The 20,272-nt window shown below is 35.0% G+C and overlaps 1 protein-coding gene and 1 long non-coding RNA gene across 2 annotated transcripts; one reads left to right on the top strand and one right to left on the bottom strand.

The window, feature by feature from the left end:
• Nucleotides 1-14,722: 14,722 nt before the first annotated feature.
• On the bottom strand, nt 14,723-16,287 carry LOC144545304 (uncharacterized). The gene is made up of 4 exons (XR_013508465.1): nt 16,021-16,287; nt 15,500-15,581; nt 15,203-15,277; nt 14,723-15,115 (listed from the first exon to the last, which is right to left on the bottom strand). It is a non-coding gene; the product is annotated as an uncharacterized LOC144545304 (long non-coding RNA).
• A 2,901-nt stretch (nt 16,288-19,188) lies between these two features.
• Nucleotides 19,189-19,973, top strand: LOC144545128 (dehydration-responsive element-binding protein 1B-like). The gene has a single exon (XM_078293711.1). The coding sequence runs from the start codon at nt 19,253-19,255 to the stop codon at nt 19,904-19,906; it is 654 nt and encodes a 217-aa protein (XP_078149837.1). The 5' UTR covers nt 19,189-19,252; the 3' UTR covers nt 19,907-19,973.
• Nucleotides 19,974-20,272: the final 299 nt, after the last annotated feature.

A 20,272-nucleotide genomic window follows, 5' to 3' on the forward strand; every position in this document is an offset into this window, starting at 1 on the left:
TGCCGCTATGGGATCTAATTAAGCGAAACAGCTGGTGTGGGAAGTTTCCTAATTAATGTCTTTTCAAGTACTAGATATTTTTCTATTTATGTATTATTTTTTGTCTGTTGTGACTTGCATGTGGGGCCCTATTCTTCTGATTATGGGAATGTGTATCTCTGCATTAAATATTTTGAGTTAATGAATCTCAACCGTCTGTTTTTAAACGGAGTCAATCCAGCTTCCGTTTATAAATATAAGGAGCTTTTAATATTAGTGTGAATCTAGTTTGCACGAATCTTAAAACAGATCGGATGTCCGAATCTACTAATTGTATAAGATTACCTTTTACGGTACGTGGGAGGATCTGAATCCCTACGTACTCAGGGTATCATCAACGCAATCCAGCATCTACATGGAAATGGAGAGATAGCTTGGCTGAGGCGCTGATGATGATAATTAATGAATTGGGTGGGGCAATTAATGTCTTTGTGGAATTGAAGAAGGTTTAGGAATATTTTTTATTAGTTTTGAGAGATATTTCAACCTGCTCTGTTTTAACATTATTCCTGATGAGAACAGAGAATAGAATATATAATTGTTATAGTTGGTTCATATTCCATTTGAGCGACTGTGATGTAAGTATTCTTTTTCAAATCACTGTTTATAAAAACTGATTGATTGCTAGAAACATTGAATTTTGTTTGTAATACTGTTCATGTTCATGTGACAGGCTACACTTATATCCAAGGGAATGCACACGTGTCGTTGATTGGTGAAGTGAGTGTGAGTGTTTAGGATATATATGGGATGAAAGGGAAATTACCTAATTAGTGACATTTCAAGTACTAGATATTTTTCTATTTATGTATTTTTTTTTGTCTGTGGTGACTCACAAGTGGGTTAGCTTTCTGACCATGAGTGCGGCATGGGGCCCACATAAAATGATGACAAAGATATGTTATAACTTTTTGAGCCCTACAATTTAACTTTTTAAATTCGATTTCTTATACTATTGTAATTACCCACTAATCTGAATTTATGAATGTACATATGTTAGTTACAGAATTGTACATTAATTACTCTAAATAAAATTTACAATACTTACTGAATAAATGTTTTACAGAATTTTAGTTGAAAAAATAGCAACATATTGTTGGGGTTAATATAGAAATGTGGAATACCGGTACACTCCGTACCAACTACAAAAAATCCACAATAGATCAATAATCCGTACACCAACAAGAACTGAGAAGTTAGAGACACATGCAACCTTGAATACAATTAAAAATACCAAAATAGAGAATATATGTTACTGCAGAATAGATTGAGTCTAAAAAGCACATAAGATAAAGCAAGCACAAAGATTAGGTGGTTTGATCAAGCGTACTCCACCGGAAGGCAAACGATCAACAAACTTCACTATTAAACAATAAATTAGAAAGAATTACAAGAGTATTTAATTATTAGCACAAACGATCGCGTTCTCTCTCTGTCTCTCTCTCTCTCTCTCTCTCTCTCTCTCTCTCTGCTTAACACAAGGAGCTTCCACAAGTATCACCAAAAACGGAGGTCACCAAAAAGAGGAATATAAAGAAAGGAGAAATGGGCCAAGGCCATTTGGGCCTAAAAGATCCAACACATTAGTTTATTATTCTAGATTTATGGAATAATAAAATAAAAAATTAATGGTATATTTTCAAGGAGATTGAAAATTTTGAAGTAAGAATTGTTATGACTGCCATATTTAATTGAAACTGCATGATCTTCTGAGTGCGGCAGCCTATATCATACGTATATGGGGCCGCATTTAAGAACATTGAACTACACTACTACACTTTTAGGAGTTAAATTTATCGGGATTTGCATCCAAATCATGTCGCAACAAAGATCGGTACCATGGATGATCGGCCACATGGACAACCCAATCAAAATCCTAGATAGGTCAGCCTCACGACCCACAAGAACAAGAGATAGATTGAGAGATTCTCAAGAGTAAAAGGGAAAAGAAGATAGACCTAGCGGCACCGACACCCTAAGAGAGAGAACTAATTCGCTCTTTCAATTCACAGTTGTCACTCTTAACTCCACTCATACTCTCGTACTACTCAACTCAAATAATTTGCTATTTTAATTCTAATATGAAAACCTTTTCTAGCAACGAACCAGATTACATGACTGCATCGTCAGCGCCTCTGAAGAAGCTGTTAGGACACGTCAAGTATATAGAAACAAGGCATCCCATACAGAGGAGTTCGGCGCCGAGGAATTTTTTAATTGGTGGGTTTACAAGGTGAGAAATCCCAATAATAAATTGAATTTTGCTAGATTAAATTTTGTTAGATTGAAATATTGAAGGTTAGATTTATTGAATGTTAAGTAATTATATTTGTTAGATTTATTTTATGTTAGATTTGTTAGATTTGTTAGATTTATTGAATAAGTTAGATTTATTTTGTTTATGTTAGATTTGTTACTTAGATGTGGAGTAATTAGATTTGTTTTGAATATATTAGATTTGTTTTGAATATATTAGATTTTATTTTTGAAATTCGGATTTATTTTTAATAGGTTAAAAAAATAAGTAAGATTTTTTTTTTGAATATGTGAAGTAATTATATTTGTTTTAAATGGGTTAGATTTATTTTTAAAAATGTTAGATTTTTTTTTTAATATGTGAAGTAATTAGATTTGTTTTGAATATGTTAGATTTTATTTTTGAAAATGTTAAATTTATTTTTAATAGGTTAAAAAATAGGTTAGATTTATTTTTTTTGAATATGTGAAGCAATTAGATTTGTTTTGAATATGTTAGATTTTATTTTTGAAATTCGGATTTATTTTTAATAGGTTAAAAAAATGTTAGATTTATTTTTTTGAATATGTGAAGTAATTAGATTTATTTTGAATATGTTAGATTTTATTTTTGAAATTCAGATTTATTTTTAATAGTTTAAAAAGATACGTTAGATTTATTTTTTTGAATATGTGAAGTAATTATATTTGTTTTGAATAGGTTAGATTTATTTTTGAAAATTTTAGATTTATTTTTAATAGGTTAAAATAAATGTTAGATTTAGTTTTCTGAATATGTGAATTAATTATATTTGTTTTGAATATGTTAGATTTTATTTTTGAAATTCGGATTTATTTTTTATAGGTTAAAAAATAGGTTAGATTTATTTAGTTTTTTGAATATGTGAAGTAATTATATTTGTTTTGAATAGGTTAGATTTATTTTTAATAGGTTAAAAAAAATGTTAGATTTATTTTTTTGATTATGTGAAGCAATTAGATTTGTTTTGAATATGTTAGATTTTATTTTTGAAATTCGAATTTATTTTTAATAGGTTAAAAAAATAGGTTGAATTTATTTTTTTGAATATGTGAAGTAATTATATTTGTTTTGAATAGGTTAGATTTATGTTTGAAAATGTTAGATTTATTTTTAATAGGTTATAAAAAAATGTTAGATTTTTTTTTGAATATGTGAAGTAATTAGATTTGTTTTGAATATGTTAGATTTTATTTTGAAAAATGTTAGATTTATTTTTAATAGGTTAAAAAAATGTTAGATTTATTTTTCAATATGTGAAGTAATTAGCTAGATTTGTCTTGAATATGTTAGATTTAATTTTTGAAATTCGAATTTATTTTTAATAGGTTAAAAAAATAGGTTAGATTTATTTTTTTGAATATGTGTGATGGGGCCATGTTCCCAAGGCCATTTTAGTTTCAATATGGGTCACAAACAAGGTCGGGATTAGGACCTCGCTTTTGAGAGACCAACCTGGGATACAATGCAAAGCCCATGATTGAAGCCCATTGTAACAAAAGTCCAGAATTGACCGACGTAAATGGGCCGAGATAGCCCGTATCTCGCAACTTAAAGCCCTGAAGTCGCCTCTTGGACAATAACCGCCCATAATCTATTGCGACGTCGGTTATAGCATAACCGTTCACGACGTCACATAACCGCTGGCTATATCGTGACCACGATTGCATGATCTCATAACTGACCCACGAACTGGCTTACCCCTTACATGGGTGAGGCGGTACGTAGGTCATACTATATAAAGCCCTTCATTTGACAGGAAAAAGGGTGAACATCACAAGCAATACAAGCTTATACACTTACATGCTCAGAGATATCAGATAGGAAAGAGTTCGATATCTCCAAGATCATCCTTTAGTCTCCGAGGTCGTCATTCGGTTTCCGGGACACGAGATCATTCCTTGATCTCCCCGAGTTAGCCATTTCTCGGCCTACGATCTTGAGCAGGACGAGCCCAATCCAAGCCTTTTTTTTAGCATATGACCTGCTGTCTTGAGATAGCCCATATCAACCACCGTGGGGCCCTTACTGCTTACCAACGAGCGAGATGAAGACGAATCCTTCCAAGTCAAACACCGACCCCTTGGACTTGGCCCGCATCTCCGAGAAGATCTCGCAGATGCCTGGTTCCACTGAGGGCGATATCACTTCGCCCTCAAACGATGCCAACAAGAAAACAGACGGCACCGATCAAGACATCCCATCGACCGCTCAAATCGGCCCCCAAGCCGGTACTTCTAACCTGGCCATGGGCAAGCCCATAACGGATGGCGTAATTGCCCCCGCGGCCAATCCGAAAGAAACAGACTTCAGTAACACAACTACACTCCATGCAAAAAGGATAAGAGTGCCTCCTAGGACACCTAGGTCAATAGTCCATGACCCCACGGTGGTATCACATCCACCAGGAAGTATGCCACCTTAGTACCCACCAGCCTACCAGTACCCTACATGACCCCTCCAACTTACTACAACCCACACGAAGACTCTAGGAGGACCTTGCAACCCTCCTCCAGACAGCCGCCCCGCACGCACCCTCTCGCAACCTCGACACGACAGCAGAATCTCGAGAATACGAAACCCGATCGCTCCACTCGGCCCTTGGTCGAACGAACTAGCCGAAACCTCTTACCCGATTTTAACGAGGCCGAACCTAAAAATGTTGAAGACGATGTTGTTCAGGTAGGAGAAGGGTCAGGAGGGGGAGGGAGAAGTGGTGATGATGATGATGACGATGACTACGACGAAGATTGGAATGAGGATAGTTCAGAGGAAAGCGAAGAGGAGACTTATGTCACGGAAGTGGACACCTCGGACACTGCAGCACCCGATAAAGGTCCTACCGACTTGTCGACCCAATGAATTTCAACAAGTGTGCTCGTTGTGAGATACGAGGATAATACCTAGATATGTTTGTCTGTGAAGGATGTGAAAAAAACTTCCATTCTGGATGTGTCTCTAATCATCTCCCTCGGGATGGGAATGATCCTCGGTTCGGTGAATATATGTGCCCGACTTGTGTCTCCCAGCGCTATACTTTTCCTCTTTTTAGTTTTAAGTAAAACTATATGTAGTATCTTAGATTTACCCTTTGATATATAGGAAGGGGAAAAGATAGTTCATCTTTTGAAATGTACTCCTAATATCTTGGAACCTATGCCGGGATGTATCCCAAGTTAACTATATCTTTATTATGATATTTTATTTAAATGATGAGTGAATTATCTCATTTATTCTCTATAATTAAGTACAAAACGCTTCGAATTCCGATTTCATTAAATGATTTCTGACAAACGGCGCGTCAAACCTCAAAAATAAGGAAAACCATCAAATTGATTCATTACCGCAGCCTTGAAAAACAAAAAAGCCGACGTCTCAATTTGACACGACGTGTTAAGTATAGGTGGGTCCCACCATATTTAATAAGAACACAGTAATACTTTCACCTATAAATACCCTCGCAATATGTCCAACAGAGGCATCTCCACACTTTTTTTTTTCTTATATCAGAAATACATATATCATGCTTACTAAATGAGTAGCCCACAAAGGCAAACTCCCAAAGACGGAGCCCGAGGATCCTGTCTCGCGGCTCCTAAACCCTACTCCTTCTGCTCCCGGGATACGAGCCCGTATAACCCTGGAAGAAAAGGAGGGGTTATTACAATACTGGAATCTCGACATCCTGGAGTGGGTAATAGACAATGAGAATCTCTGACTTGGGGATCTCATTGAGTGGGGGATGGCAATTAATCGAGCTATCGAAGAAGACGAGAGAAAACGCCCTAGCTTACGAGGGTCTTCCCGAGTAGTCCATTGTAAGCACGAGACATGTACTTTCTTACAGCACATCCTGCATTTCATTACGCGGCGGCACAAAGTCGGGTGTGATGTCGCTTCTGCACAACAACAAAGGTCACCCTAGACGATACGAGCATAACAGGGGAAGGTCGCATGCTCTATAACCCTGGAAGAAAAGGAGGGGGAGGGAGAATGCTCTATTAGCATATGTGTAAGCAATATAAGCTTGAATGAATGGATTTTTATGCTTTCCCGAGATGGTTTATGCTTTAGTTTATTTTACAAAAGATTATGGCTGAGACAAGTCAAAAGCATCCGCATAAGATGCATTTTGACTTCGGGGGCTAATGATAGGGCCATGTTCCCAAAGCTCTTTTAGCTTCAATATTGGCCACAAACAAGGCCGGGATTAGGACCTCGCTTTTGAGAGGCCAACCCGGGATACAATGCAAAGCCCATGATTGAAGCCTATTGTAACAAAAGTCCAAAATTGACCGACTTAAATGGGCCGAGATAGCCCATATCTCGTGGCTTAAAGCCCTGAAGTCGCCTCTTGGACGATAACCGCTCATAATCGATCGCAACATCAATTACAGCATAACCGTTCACGACGTCACATAACTGCTGGTTATATCGTGACCACGATCGCATGATCTCATAACTGACCCATGAACTGGTTTACCCCTTGCATGGGTGAGGCGGTACGTAGGTCATACTATATAAAACCCTCCCTTTAACAGGAAAAGGGCGAGCACCACAAGCAATACACGCATATACACTTACACAGTTAGAGATATCAGATAGGAAAAAGTTTGATATCTCCGAGATCATCCTTTAGTCTCCGAGGTCGTCATTCGGCTTTCGGGACACGAGATCATTCCTTGATCTCCCCGAGTAATTAGATTTGTTTTGAATATGTTAGATTTTATTTTTGAAATTCGGATTTATTTTTAATAGGTTAAAAAAATGGGAAAATTGTGAAAATGCCACTGCAAAACTGTGGAAATGTGAAAATGCCATCCCGAATATGGAAATTGAGAAAATGCCACTGCAAACTTCAAAAATTGTGAAAATGCCATTATTGATGTATTCTTATACTATTTTGTATATGTATTTATGTAATTCCAATTTTTCCCTTCATACATTTAAAAAACGTGTTTGGACACCGTATGCCTCCAGTTGAGCCATTCCTCTGATCAGAGAACACACGAAACTCTTCAATCACCGTCGCTGCCGCCTCCTCCCTAATCGCACCGCCGCCTTCTCCTACCCAGCAGTAACCCTAATCTCTAATTGCCTCCTGAGGTTTGAATCCGAGTACTCAATTTAATCATGTTTTTTTGGTGTTGAATCAGAGTACTGATTTTGAATGGACCACTGAATTCTGATTCTGATTTTGAATAGACCACTGAATTCAAAATTTGGGTTGGTCGCCTCCTGAGGTTTGAACCCCCAATTTGCTAGATTGAGGTCGTTTCATGCATTTTGTTTTGAATTTATCTGATACTTATCATGCTAATTGTTTTTTCTCATCTTGAGAGCAGGATCCGGGTACTACTCCAGCTCGGAGGCGTTGGACATCGCTTGATGTAGGTATAGAGATCTACAAAAGCGATAATGAAATCGCAGAGTGGATTCTAAGGAATTTTGACATTCTCATCCCCGTAATAAGCAACGAAAAGGTGATTCCATGCATTTGATTTAGATGCATATAATCCTTTTATCTTTGTCTATTTTTGTTCTGTTATAATCAATCGTATGTGTATGGAAAAGACAGTAATACATCAATACTTGAAATACCTTGGTGAACTGTGCTTCCTGTTATTTCAATTGTATAAAACGTTTCTGAATACACTGAGTTTGTGTTTTTACATTAAGGATATTTTAGGTATTATGTTTTTTATTTTTATTTTTTAAAGATTACATCAATAATGACATTTTCACAATTTTTGAAGTTTGTAGTGGCATTTTCTCAATTTCCAAATTCGGGATGACATTTTCCCATTTCCACAGTTTTGCAGTGGCATTTTCACAATTTTCCCTAAAAAAATAGGTTAGATTTATTTTTTTTGAATATGTGAAGTAATTAGATTTGTTTTGAATATGTTAGATTTTAATTTTGAAATTCGGATTTATTTTTAATAGGTTAAAAAGATAAGTTAGATTTTTTTTTGAATATGTGAAGTAATTAGATTTGTTTTGAATATGTTAGATTTTATTTTTGAAATTCAGATTTATTTTTGATAGGTTAAAAAAGTAGGTTAGATTTATTTTTTGAATATGTGAAGTAATTAGATTTGTTTTGAATATGTTAGATTTTATTTTTGAAATTCGGATTTATTTTTAATAGGTTAAAAAAATATGTTAGATTTATTTTTTTGAATATGTGAAGTAAGTAAATTTGTTTTGAATATGTTAAATTTTATTTTTGAATATGTTAAATAATTTAAATTTATTTTTTTGAATAGGTTCAAAAAATGACAACTACTCATCGCAATTCGGTGGAAGAATCCATTGCGAGATTTTCTGCCAAAATATTTAACGTCGATATGTCATATATATATCCTGGTAGTTCCTCCCAAATTCCACCACCTAATTATGCACAAAATTATCAAAGAAGGGACCAAATGCTACAACCAAATTATCAACAACCCCCCCAAATGAATGCACCGTATTATACTTTAAACTATCCAAACGTATACATTTCACAAGAAACACATCAACCGACACCACCGTATGCATATGAAGGCGTAGGCAGTTCTTTTGTAGCATCGAGTCAATTCAGTCCCCCTATAAGTGGTACTCCTTCGACAAGTGTCCATGAAATTCAAGAAGAAGATGTCCCTCTTTTGACAAGTGTCCCCCCACAACTAGCAGGAAAGAAGACTAAAAGAGCTCCTCTCGAATACAATCAGCCGTGGATGAGATTTTATAAGATGACCAAAGATGCGGATGGCCATTTGCAAACCCTTGAATGTAAGGTAAAACATTGCAAGAAAATTGTGTTTGAGTATAAAAATCTAGTGGCATGACTAGCTTTAAGAGACATGCCGAAATGCACGAAAAAAATGGTGAGGTTCCAAGTGAAAATGCTGAACCGAGACAAATCCAAACCCTTATAAACTCGGATGGTACTAGAACCAACCCAATATACGATGAATAAAAAATGCTTAGTGAATTGGCCCGGTACATTACCCACAAAGGACAATCAATAAGTATGGGTGGTTGCATGAGTTTTGCCCGGTTGGTCATTCGGGGGTGTGTTCAACTACTGTACAAGAGGTTCCATCATAGAAAAATGTTAATGAAATAAAAAACCAGTTTACCATTACAAAAAATGAGCTAAAATCTATATTTGCATATCAAACCAATAAGGTGTTAATTATATCTGATATATGGACTGCCGGTAAGCATGGACTCGGGTACTCTTGTATTACCAGACATTGGATCGATGATCATTGGTTATTACAAAAAAAGATAGTTTTTGAGTGTTGGATTCCCCGCACATTGTAAATGTAATTTTCAAATCAATTATTGAGGTTTTATAAGAGTATAACTTTAAGAGGAATATGGATAACAATATATTTTTTATATCTTTCGATAATGCTAGCAACAACAAAGTTTCCATTGAGATTTTTAAACGGTCAGTAAACCAATTATGAATGGTGCAATGTTTCACCAAAAATGTGCTTGCCACATACTTAACCTCGTCGTGAAGGCGGGACTTAAAACAGAAGTCGTAAACCTATTGATAATTAAATTTAAGGATGCTCTCAACCACATTGTTTCAAACCAAGAAAGAAAACAACTGTTTGCGTTGATGTGTGTCAACTATGGATTGAGCAAGTTGAGAGTACCTTGGGATATAGATACCCGTTGGAACTCTACCTATAGGTTTTTGAAAGACTTGTGTGCTTGAAAGATTGGATTGATGCTGAAGAGTACAAGCAACATCGAGATCAACAAGCATCATCATCCGAAGTCGACACTGAAGAAAGCGGTACCGAGCCGATGCCCGAGGCAAATTCGGATTCAAACGGTGAGGAAGAGAGTGAACAATGGTATATGAATCCAAGCTTCTAGATAGGTAGTGTCGGTATGAATTTCTAACATCTTTTAATCTTTATCGTTATTTTTTAAATTATAATTTCTAAACATTTCAATTAGTTTTTAAATTATTCATTTTAAAGAAGAATTACTAACAAAAAAAAAGTTAGAACTCCGTCTATGTTATTTTACATAGCCGGTCCCAAGCCCGGAATAAAGGAGGATGGTAACTTTATTTTTTTAATCTATTGTTTTGAAATAATTCATAATTATTTTTAAAGTAATTGATTTAAGAAATTTTTGATTTATATTTTATTGTTTTAAAGTAATTGATTTAAGATATTTTTTATTTATATTTTATTTAACCTATTAAAAATAAATGAATGTTTAGAAAATATATTATCAATTTAAAATGAACATTTAGAAAATATATTAATTTAAAATGTAAACTAAAAATTTCGAGATATAAATAAATTATGAAACTATATAATTAGAACGAAAATTTGAAAAAAAAAATAAAATGATTCGTGTAAAGAAATAAATAAATAGATTTGTACTTGATAATTTTTATACAAATTTTTGCACGAATAATTTATATATATAAGTTACAAATTTTATTTATTTAGAAATTTTAAAGATGTGACTTGATAATTTTATGTATATATACACACACTATTTAATATTGAACTATTCAGATTTAAAAAGTCGAATTATAAACACGTAATAATATTCGTACGACATTGTAAAAAAAACAGAAAAAAAAACCCGGGCCGGACCGCCCGGCCCCCCTACCCGAGACAGGCACGGGTATGAAACGGGCAAGGAAAGGGTTTTCAAAATTATATCCGTGATGCCCGTGCCCGTTGTACCCGTTACCTGCCACGGGTTTTGCCCGGCCCGGCCCACTCTGCCCGTTTGCAAACCACTAGCTGTAAGTATTCTTTTTCCAATCACTGTTTATATAAACTAATTGATTGCTATAAACCTTGAAGTCATATCTGACATATGCATTCTTGTTCTGGTTTCATGTTTTAATCTTGTAAGTTTGTAATACCGTCCATGTTGCTGTGACCGGCTCCACTGATATCCAAGGTAATGAAGACATAGCGTTGATGGTGAAGTGAGTGTGTGTGTTGTTGCTGTGGGATCCAAGGGAATTAGTTAGCCTGCATGGGAAGTTACCTTATTAATGCCTATATATAGGTACTAGATATTTTTCTATTTATGTATATCCTAACTTGCAAGTCGGCGCTATCCTTTTCTGACCATCGATGCAAAATAAGGGCCCGCTGTCTTGCTTTCACTGATTCACAACCTACTCTCTAGGGGTGTCAATGGATATATGATCACCGTAAAACCAGGGGGCGGATTCACAAATAATATTAAACGATAACGGGTGAATCACAAATAATATTAATATAATAAGAGGAGGGATCGGATGACATTCTATTTTAGTGACATCGGATGATAACATGCATTTTCAAAGTCCAAACGGTTGATCCAAACCGTTCAACTTGATGGATATGTTAAAATGTGGTTGCAGGTCAAATTTTACATTTTTTCTGAATATTTTACTATTTATTAAGATGGGTACAAAAATTCAACGGTCTGAATATAGCGATTTTCTTAAATACTTAATAAATAATAAAAAAATTCTAAAAAAATGTAAAATTTGATCTGCAAGCACATTTTAACATATCCATCAAGTTGAACGGTTTGGATTGACCGTTTGGACTTTGAAAATGCACGGTATTATCCGATGTCACCAAAAAAGGGTGTCATCTGATCCCTCCTCACATAATAATTAGTTTTGTTATATTTTACAAATAGAATATCAAAATTCATTTATTTCACACATATGTAATCACATTACTAATAAACAAAATTAAAGAAAACAAATATGCAATAAATTCCAACTAAATTGTTTTATTTACAAAACAAGATAATTAAAAAAAACACGAATAAATCTTCGGTCAAATTCAATTATTTAACTAAATAATAAGATATTCAGATAAAAATAATATGCTTACTATTTTTCTCATGACCAAAAAAATATACTAATTAACAAAAGTATGTCACTATTATTGCTCAAACATGATCATATAAATATACAAATAATTTTCACCATCACTAATTATTTCTAAAAATTATGATACAATTTTATTTTATATAATTACACTATAGGGTAATGGGTACAAAATAACCTTTATTCGTACCTTTACCCATTTAGTTAATAACTAAAAAAAATCTTTACTCAAATCCATATCTAATAAGTTAACGAATAAATCTTATTCATATCCGTCTTACTAAATACGATACGGATCGAACAATATACAACAAGAATGAGACACTTTTCGCGAGGATAAAAAAATGATTTTTTGCGACATACTACTCTCATTGTTCAGCTTTTTCTTTTTTGCCACGGACGACCGTCATAAAAGCGTTTTTTCTCTCACAAAAAGTGTCTACTTTGTTGTAATGTGCAAACAGTTAAAAAGATACCATTGACACCACTACTCCAGTGGACATGGACTCCGCATCTTTCCTGAAAATGATGACAATGATATATTATAACTTTTTGAGCCATTCAATATATAACTTAACAGTTTAAATTCGATTTCTTATACTATTGTGACGCACTAATTTAAATTAATGTGTACAATTAATTACTCTAAATGCACTATTACAAAAACGTTAAGCATACACGACATATTATACACGGATGTGATAAAAATCTAAATCAATAGTGTATAAAGGAAGGAGGCGCGTATAAAAAATAAGCTTCAACATACACACACGGTCCATTAGTTGTGAACCGTGTTCGGAAGGCACCTGTATATATACAATTTCTTATTAATAAACAGTGCATGATTGCAACCATCTGTACACAGTTTTAATGATATAAACCATGTATGATTTTGCCCAATTTCCAAACACAATCTTAGCTAAGTAAACCGTGTTTGATTTATTCACACTCTCTAGCTCACCTGGTCAATATTTTTCTTGAATTATAAATGAATATTAATTACATATGCTGTGAATGTTGAATATTTATTGAATTATGGATGTGTAATATTGTATGTTTAATGGCTAGCAATAATGGATGATTGCCAATTATAAATCATTTTAAACAAATCAAAACATACACAGTTTTAAATAATAAACTGTGTATGGTTTTCAATATAATACACTGATGCATTGTAGAAACCGTGTATATAACTCATGTTATTATATATAGTTACTTATTCTACTGTGTAGAAATCACCATTTTCAGCGCCTTTATTTGAGGACCAGACACAGTTCAAGTCTATTAACCGTGTATGTTAGTACTATATTGAAATGGTTTGGAAACTATGTTCAATGTACTAACCTATACATACACGATGTTTGCTGATACGATATGAAACTGTGCATCATTAGCTTTTTGGCCGAGTTTTTTAAAATTACCCAAATTTATAAATATTTTATTATAAATAACCACATTTTTGTTGAAATTATATTTTTGCTCAAACCGTAAGGAATATTTACGGTTTGAATATTTAATTGAAACCGTAAATAATCTGTACGGTTTCAATTAAATATTCAAACCGTAAATATTCCTTACGGTTTGAATTCTTTTTTTTTTTTGTTAATCGTTTTTTGTCACTATAAATAGGGATCTGAAATTAGAAAGAGAGAGAGAAAGAGAAAGAGTGAAAGAGAGGAAGAGAAGAAGAGAAGGAGAAGGAGAGTATGCTAAATAAGGTTTTTTTTTTTTGCAACTTTCCACATACTTATTTACTGCTTATATATGTATTTAGTGTTTATATATTTACTGTTCACATCGTATTTACTGTTCATATACGTATTTACTGTTCATATATGTATTTACTATTCCTACACGTATTGGCTGTTCATGTACTGTGTTCATATATATATTTGTCATTTATGAATGTAGTTTATTGGCCATGTCAATTGGAATTTCAGTACATTTTGGAGGGAATTTTATATTGTCTAATTTAGAAGGCTGAAAGAGATGTTCGAAGATTTCGCCATGGTATGTCTAATATTGTTTAATTTATATCATTTTTGTTTCCTTTAGATGCATTTTGTCTAATTTTTTGGTTCAGGCGTGTAGTACTGCATGTCACACTAGTGGAGAACTTGGAATTAGTGTCGGCTATTTATGGATATTAGTGTCGGACATTAGGCGACACTAATCGGGCTGATACTAATACTTCGTAAATAGCCGATACTAAAAGTAAGGCATTAGTGTCGGCTATTTATTAAATGACCGACACTAATACTAACTTTTAGTGTCGGCTATTTATTAAAAAGCCGACACTAATACTTATTAGTGTCGGCCATTTAATAAATAGCCGACACTAAAAGTTAGTATTAGTGTCGGCTATTTATTAAATAGCCGACACTAATAAGTATTAGTGTCGGCTTTTTAATAAATAGCCTACACTAATGCTTTTTTTTTTTAAATAAAAATAAATTTCAAAAATTCACTATAAATCATAGAAAATTCCAAAAATGGAAATTTTTGTTCTGAAATGCTCATATATTTTTCCTGAACTATATATAAAACAAAGATATCAAATAACACATCCTAATTTACAAATAACACTCACTAAATAAAATATCATCCAAATTGCTATCACATTTACAAAATCAAAGTTTATCGTTATTCAAGACACAATTTCACAATTTCATAAATCTAGAATTCACCTATAATTTATTTAACTAATGGTGCCGGTTCCAAGTAGGTCACCGGGTCTGAAGTTGCATCCATTGATTGTGTGGTGTGCTAACTGTTGTGTTATCAAAGTTCTTTCTGAAATAAGCAGAGACCTCAGGTATCAAACAGACGTCTATCTGTCCACTGGAAAGAGAAGCATGCATGGCTATGAAACCGCTACTCCTTCCCATCAGCTTCACCAATCCAATGCCATGATATGCACTTCTTGCCTAAACGAATCACCAATTTATAACTTGATAACATGCATATTACAAAAACATCAAAATGCATATAATCATATTGATGTATTTGGGCACCTCTTCGTGTATAGCATGTGCACCAGCATGTGTACCGTTTCCACCAAGTATAAAAAGCATATCAATTCTCCTACCCTAACAAAAAAAAAATGTTTATATAGGTCAGTCATGTTATGGACAGTAAGTGAAAGAATCTCCTAATTACACTCAAAATCCAAATAGGTGCAACAAGAAATATAATAATCACCTGTATGCTATCTACAATCTCACTAATTTATGCTATCCACCGGCAAGATTTATGTTTTCATATAATGCTAATCTAAAACTAAAATAAAAATGGGTTAAGATAAACTTTACCTTTAGAAGAGCCCTGTCATCATTATTCACATAACCATTCCACGTGTCCAGTGCTTCCCCATTTAGGTCTTCTGGAGGGATTCTGTCAAATTGTAAAATGCACTCGTGACTCTTTTTTTTTTTTTTAAAAAGATGATTCTCATATTACATCCAGCACAGGTACAGGTACCACTGTACCAGTACAGCCAAATCAGCCAAAACGACAGAGTCAAAGCAGCAGCCAAGCAAAGAAAAGAACCCATACCAGGTCAGTACCAGTACCAGTGCAGGGTCAATCGAAAAGAACCCATACTGGGCCAGCACAAGGCACAAGAAAAACTCTGGTAATTTTACCCAATTCAACAAAAGAAATAGGAATTACCAAGTTTTCAATTATAATTGGAAGGACCACAAAATCAATTCATTAGCTCATCTCTTCCGTACACAGTTTGCTAAACCAGATTCCCAAACCCTACACGGTTTCTTGAACCAATTTTACTAGAAAAACCGGCAATTAAACAAAAAGAAAAATGAAATTCCACCTCTGAGCCACCGGCTCGGCGAGCGAAATCCGTAGACTGAGAGAGCCCGAGCTCCATCACGGCTTCTCTTCAACCTTGGCTAATTGCTCGCTCGGTCCATCACGATACGGCTTCTCTTCAACCTCGGCGAGAGACGCAGAGAGCCAGAGAGGGAGAGCGGCGGAGGGCTGAACGGCGGGAGGGATGAGCGGCGGGAGAGAGCGATGAGCGGTAGGAGAGAGAGAGAGCGAGAGAATCGCATTTTGAAAAAACCCTAGATCGCGTTTTTATCAGTGAAAAATGGTGCGCGGGAGAGAGAGAATCAGCGGACTAAAAATGAAAATGGTGCGCGAATTTATGCGCGAAAATTTTCAGCTTTAGCTTTAGTGTCGGCTGTAAAAATTTTTCGCTTTAGCTGTATTAGTGTCGGCTGTTTATAAACAACCGACACTAATTGTAAGTTATTAGTGTCGGTTATTTATAAACAGCCGACACTAATATATTAGTGTCCGCTGTTTATAAACGGTCGACACTAATTGTTAGTTATTAGTGTCGGCTTATAATAATTAGCCGATACTAATATTATTAGTGTCGGCTTTTTGTAAATGACCGATACTAAAGTATTAGTGTCAGTTTTTTAAGGCGACACTAATTGTACATTCTCCACTAGTGTCATAATACCGACTCCTGGTAGTTATAATTGCCTCACTCTGCGTTGAAAAAAGTAAACAACATGAAAACTTAAAAATACGAAAACTGAACAAAATTTAAACTTAAAAAAAAAGTAATCAAGTACCTCTTGCTCGGTGCTCATCGTGAGGCATCCATAATAAAGGACTGAAATGGTCCTTGCTGTCAGTGGGAATGGGCTAATCAACCGGGTTGGTTGCGGGTGGTTTCCTAGGCCGTCCCCTGGCCATCCTACGTTAATAAAAAAATTTAAACATGCTACAATTAGCTAAAATATGCTAAAATACGCTTATTGATTGTTAGGTATACCTGTTGTTTAGAAAAAAAATTATTTTAGTTTAGACAGGTAAAAAATCACTTGATATAAATATTCTAGACCATTCAAAAGTAGTTATTTTCTACCTCTTTTGATGATCCCTGAAATAACAGGTCGACCCCAATCTACCGGGCTTCACCAAGTTGATATTGAACTTATCAACTGACATGCATACATGAAATAATTATTGGTAGGTTGTTGAAAGTTGAAACTGCTTATCGAATTTGAACGTCTTTGAAAAGTAACATTAGGTTATAGTAGTATGCAGATTTTGAGTTTGGATTGAGGTTGGTTATAACAGTTACATCTTAAGAAAGAAAGAAACCAGCCTTATTCTTGTCGATGATGTATACCGTAGCATTGTTTTGTACCTAGCTAAACAGAAGCTGCAGGTACGAATAATCCAGACCAACTAATATTGTACCAAATTACCAATTGAACTGGGATTTCAAAAAGTGTAGTAACAGTCTTATTGAATTATTTTTTGGATGTACAAGCATATTTTCTTTTGGACGAGAAAACATACAAAAAAAAAATACGACACGTAAAGGGAGAAATTATGCAACTTAAACATGCTGGAGAAGAAAAGTAAAATTTTAATGCAAGGTGTTTCACAAGCCAACCAATATTTCACCTTTACCAATTACCACACACCTATACAAGCACAATGTTTCAATTTCTTTAATCTTATCATAGCATATAAGTGGTTATCGGAGATAACATGAGAAGCAAAGGCAGGATAACAAACAAAGCATCCATCAATTATTTCCTTGCATTTTTACGCTGCTAAAAACCAGACTGGGGAACTAAAAGTCCAAACTACCATTCAATTATATACTATTGAAAACATTGCAAACTTCATGTCAATTGGGCAACAGTTCTATTTCAATTTTAACTCAAAATAACACCAAAACATGCAGTTTGTAATATTAAGAACCAAACGAAATCTAATCGAACCAAACAAAATTTAATCGAACATATGTACAATCAATTCAGCTCCAGCTGACATTATCACATAAACGAAATCTAATCGAACCATACGAGCAAGTTTCTTTCTAATTGAGCCCGTAGTTCTAATCATATCAAATTCTATCAATCTAAGCTATGTTGTTTTCTAATCTAAACCTTGTACAGCATAGCACCATCTAATCTACACAAAAGCAGCGAGAGAGAGAGCGCATCTGGTACCTGGTCAAGGGCAGAGGTGAAGGGGGAGGTGGCAGCAGTGAAGGGCGGTGAAGGAGGAAGAGGTGGCAGCGGAGTGGAGAGAGTGGCGGCGAGGGAGAGGCGTCACCGGCAGCTACGGGCGGAGGGGCGGAGCGCACTCGGCTCCTTTTTCTTTTTCTTTTTCTGTTTTCAGTCGGAGAGGCTAAACGCAGGGGACAAGAGAGGGAGAAAAGGTCACGGGTTTAAACCCGATTTCAAGCCGTATAAATTCCTTACGGTTTCGACTTTTAATTCCAAACCGTAAATAATATATACGGTTCCATGTTTTAATTCCAAACCGTATATATTATTTACGGTTTGAGTAGTTTTAAAATTCTTTCTAACACCTGGTTATTTTTAATAAATTTTTTATTGAAATGGGTATTTTTAAAAAAACTCGGGTTTTTTGGTCCTTATATAGTTGCATTTTCTGTATTATTGTGTGCATTATGGTTACATGATTTTATGGACATAAATGAGGAGGTAGGGATTAACGAGAGATATAATATTTTCAAGATGAACGATAATGTTTGACGTATAATAATAATTATCTAATACGTACGTTTAAATTACTTGCAATGAGTAATAGTATTATTTTATTTATTTTTTATGAAGGTAAAATTATATTAGAATTACGAACCCAAATTAAAGAATAACGACGAATTGAGAACTATTTCAAAAAGAAATGAAGAATTGAATAATCATATCAATTATAGATAATATACAATTATAAATATGTTACTATAAACCTTATAAAAAAAAAATATGAAATTGTAAAAGATTTCAACTGTGTATGTTTTTTGATTCCATCATTCGAGTCACTTTCCCGTCCCCAGCTGTTTCTCACATAGTGATTGCTTAACGCTGCCTTTATTTCTGTAACACCGCGTTGCGACTCCCTTCCCTCTACTCGACTGCTCCCACAACCTATAAATACTTTCTTGCTGCATTCACTTGCAAATTCAAAACACCAGCAACAGTTTAATTTACAGTTGTCACTCTAAAGTCCACTCATACTCTCCTACCCCTTTCAATTCTCAAATGGAATCCTCTTCTAGCAACGAACCAGACTACATGACCGTATGGTCAGCGCCTCCGAAGAAGCCGTCAGGACGCACCAAGTATATAGAAACAAGGCATCCCGTCTACAGAGGAGTTCGTCACCGAGGAACAATGAACCGGTGGGTTTGTGAGGTCAGAAATCCCAATAATAAATTGAGAATCTGGCTCGGTTCTTACCCGACTGTCGAGATGGCAGCTCGGGCACATGATGTTGCAGTGATGGCACTGCAGGGCCGCTCTGCTTGCCTTAATTTTCCCGACTCAGCATCGCTGATCAACATTCCTCCTTCCTTCTCCAGTGTGCAAGAGATGAAGCAGCTAGCTTCCGAGGTTGCCAAGGCGCTCCATTCAAATGATTCATCATACCCGGCCAAGAATGTTTCTGTTTCTAGATCATCGGTTCAGATGGTAGAGGAGAAGGAAGTGGCTTTGTCACAGATGGCAGATTCTACCATCAATTCGGTTGCCTATGATCAAATGGAATTTAATAATTGGGATGGACATGGAGATATGAATTTGGGACTGTACTATGCAAACTTGGCCGAGGGGCTCATGATGGAGCATCCTGTTGAGGGATTGAGCAATTTGGATGATCATGAATGGGGTGAAGCCACGTCTTTGTGGAATTGGTGAAGATTTTTGAATAGTTTTGTGAGACATTTTAATCTGGTCTGGTTTTCCTTGACGCCTACTTAAAACTGAGAATAGAATAATTCGGTTGTTTGTAATAGTTAGTTCCATTTGAGGACTGATCGATGCAAGTATTCTTCAAATCAATCTTGTGTATATAAACCGATTAATTGGGATGTATGAGAAAGAGAAGGTAGCACAGTTAGGAAAAAGCCCTAAGATTGTTGGTCTCATGAGTCATGACTTTGGAGCTTTTGCAAAGGTTTTCAAAAAATTAATTGGGATGTATGCATTAATTCTTTGTTCCAGTTCCATGTTAATGTAACAGGCTACACTGATATCCAAGGGAATGCAGACATGGCGTTGATA

This window comes from Carex rostrata, chromosome 27, assembly GCF_964058835.1.
Source record: "Carex rostrata chromosome 27, lpCarRost1.2, whole genome shotgun sequence".
NCBI lineage: Eukaryota > Viridiplantae > Streptophyta > Magnoliopsida > Poales > Cyperaceae > Carex > Carex rostrata.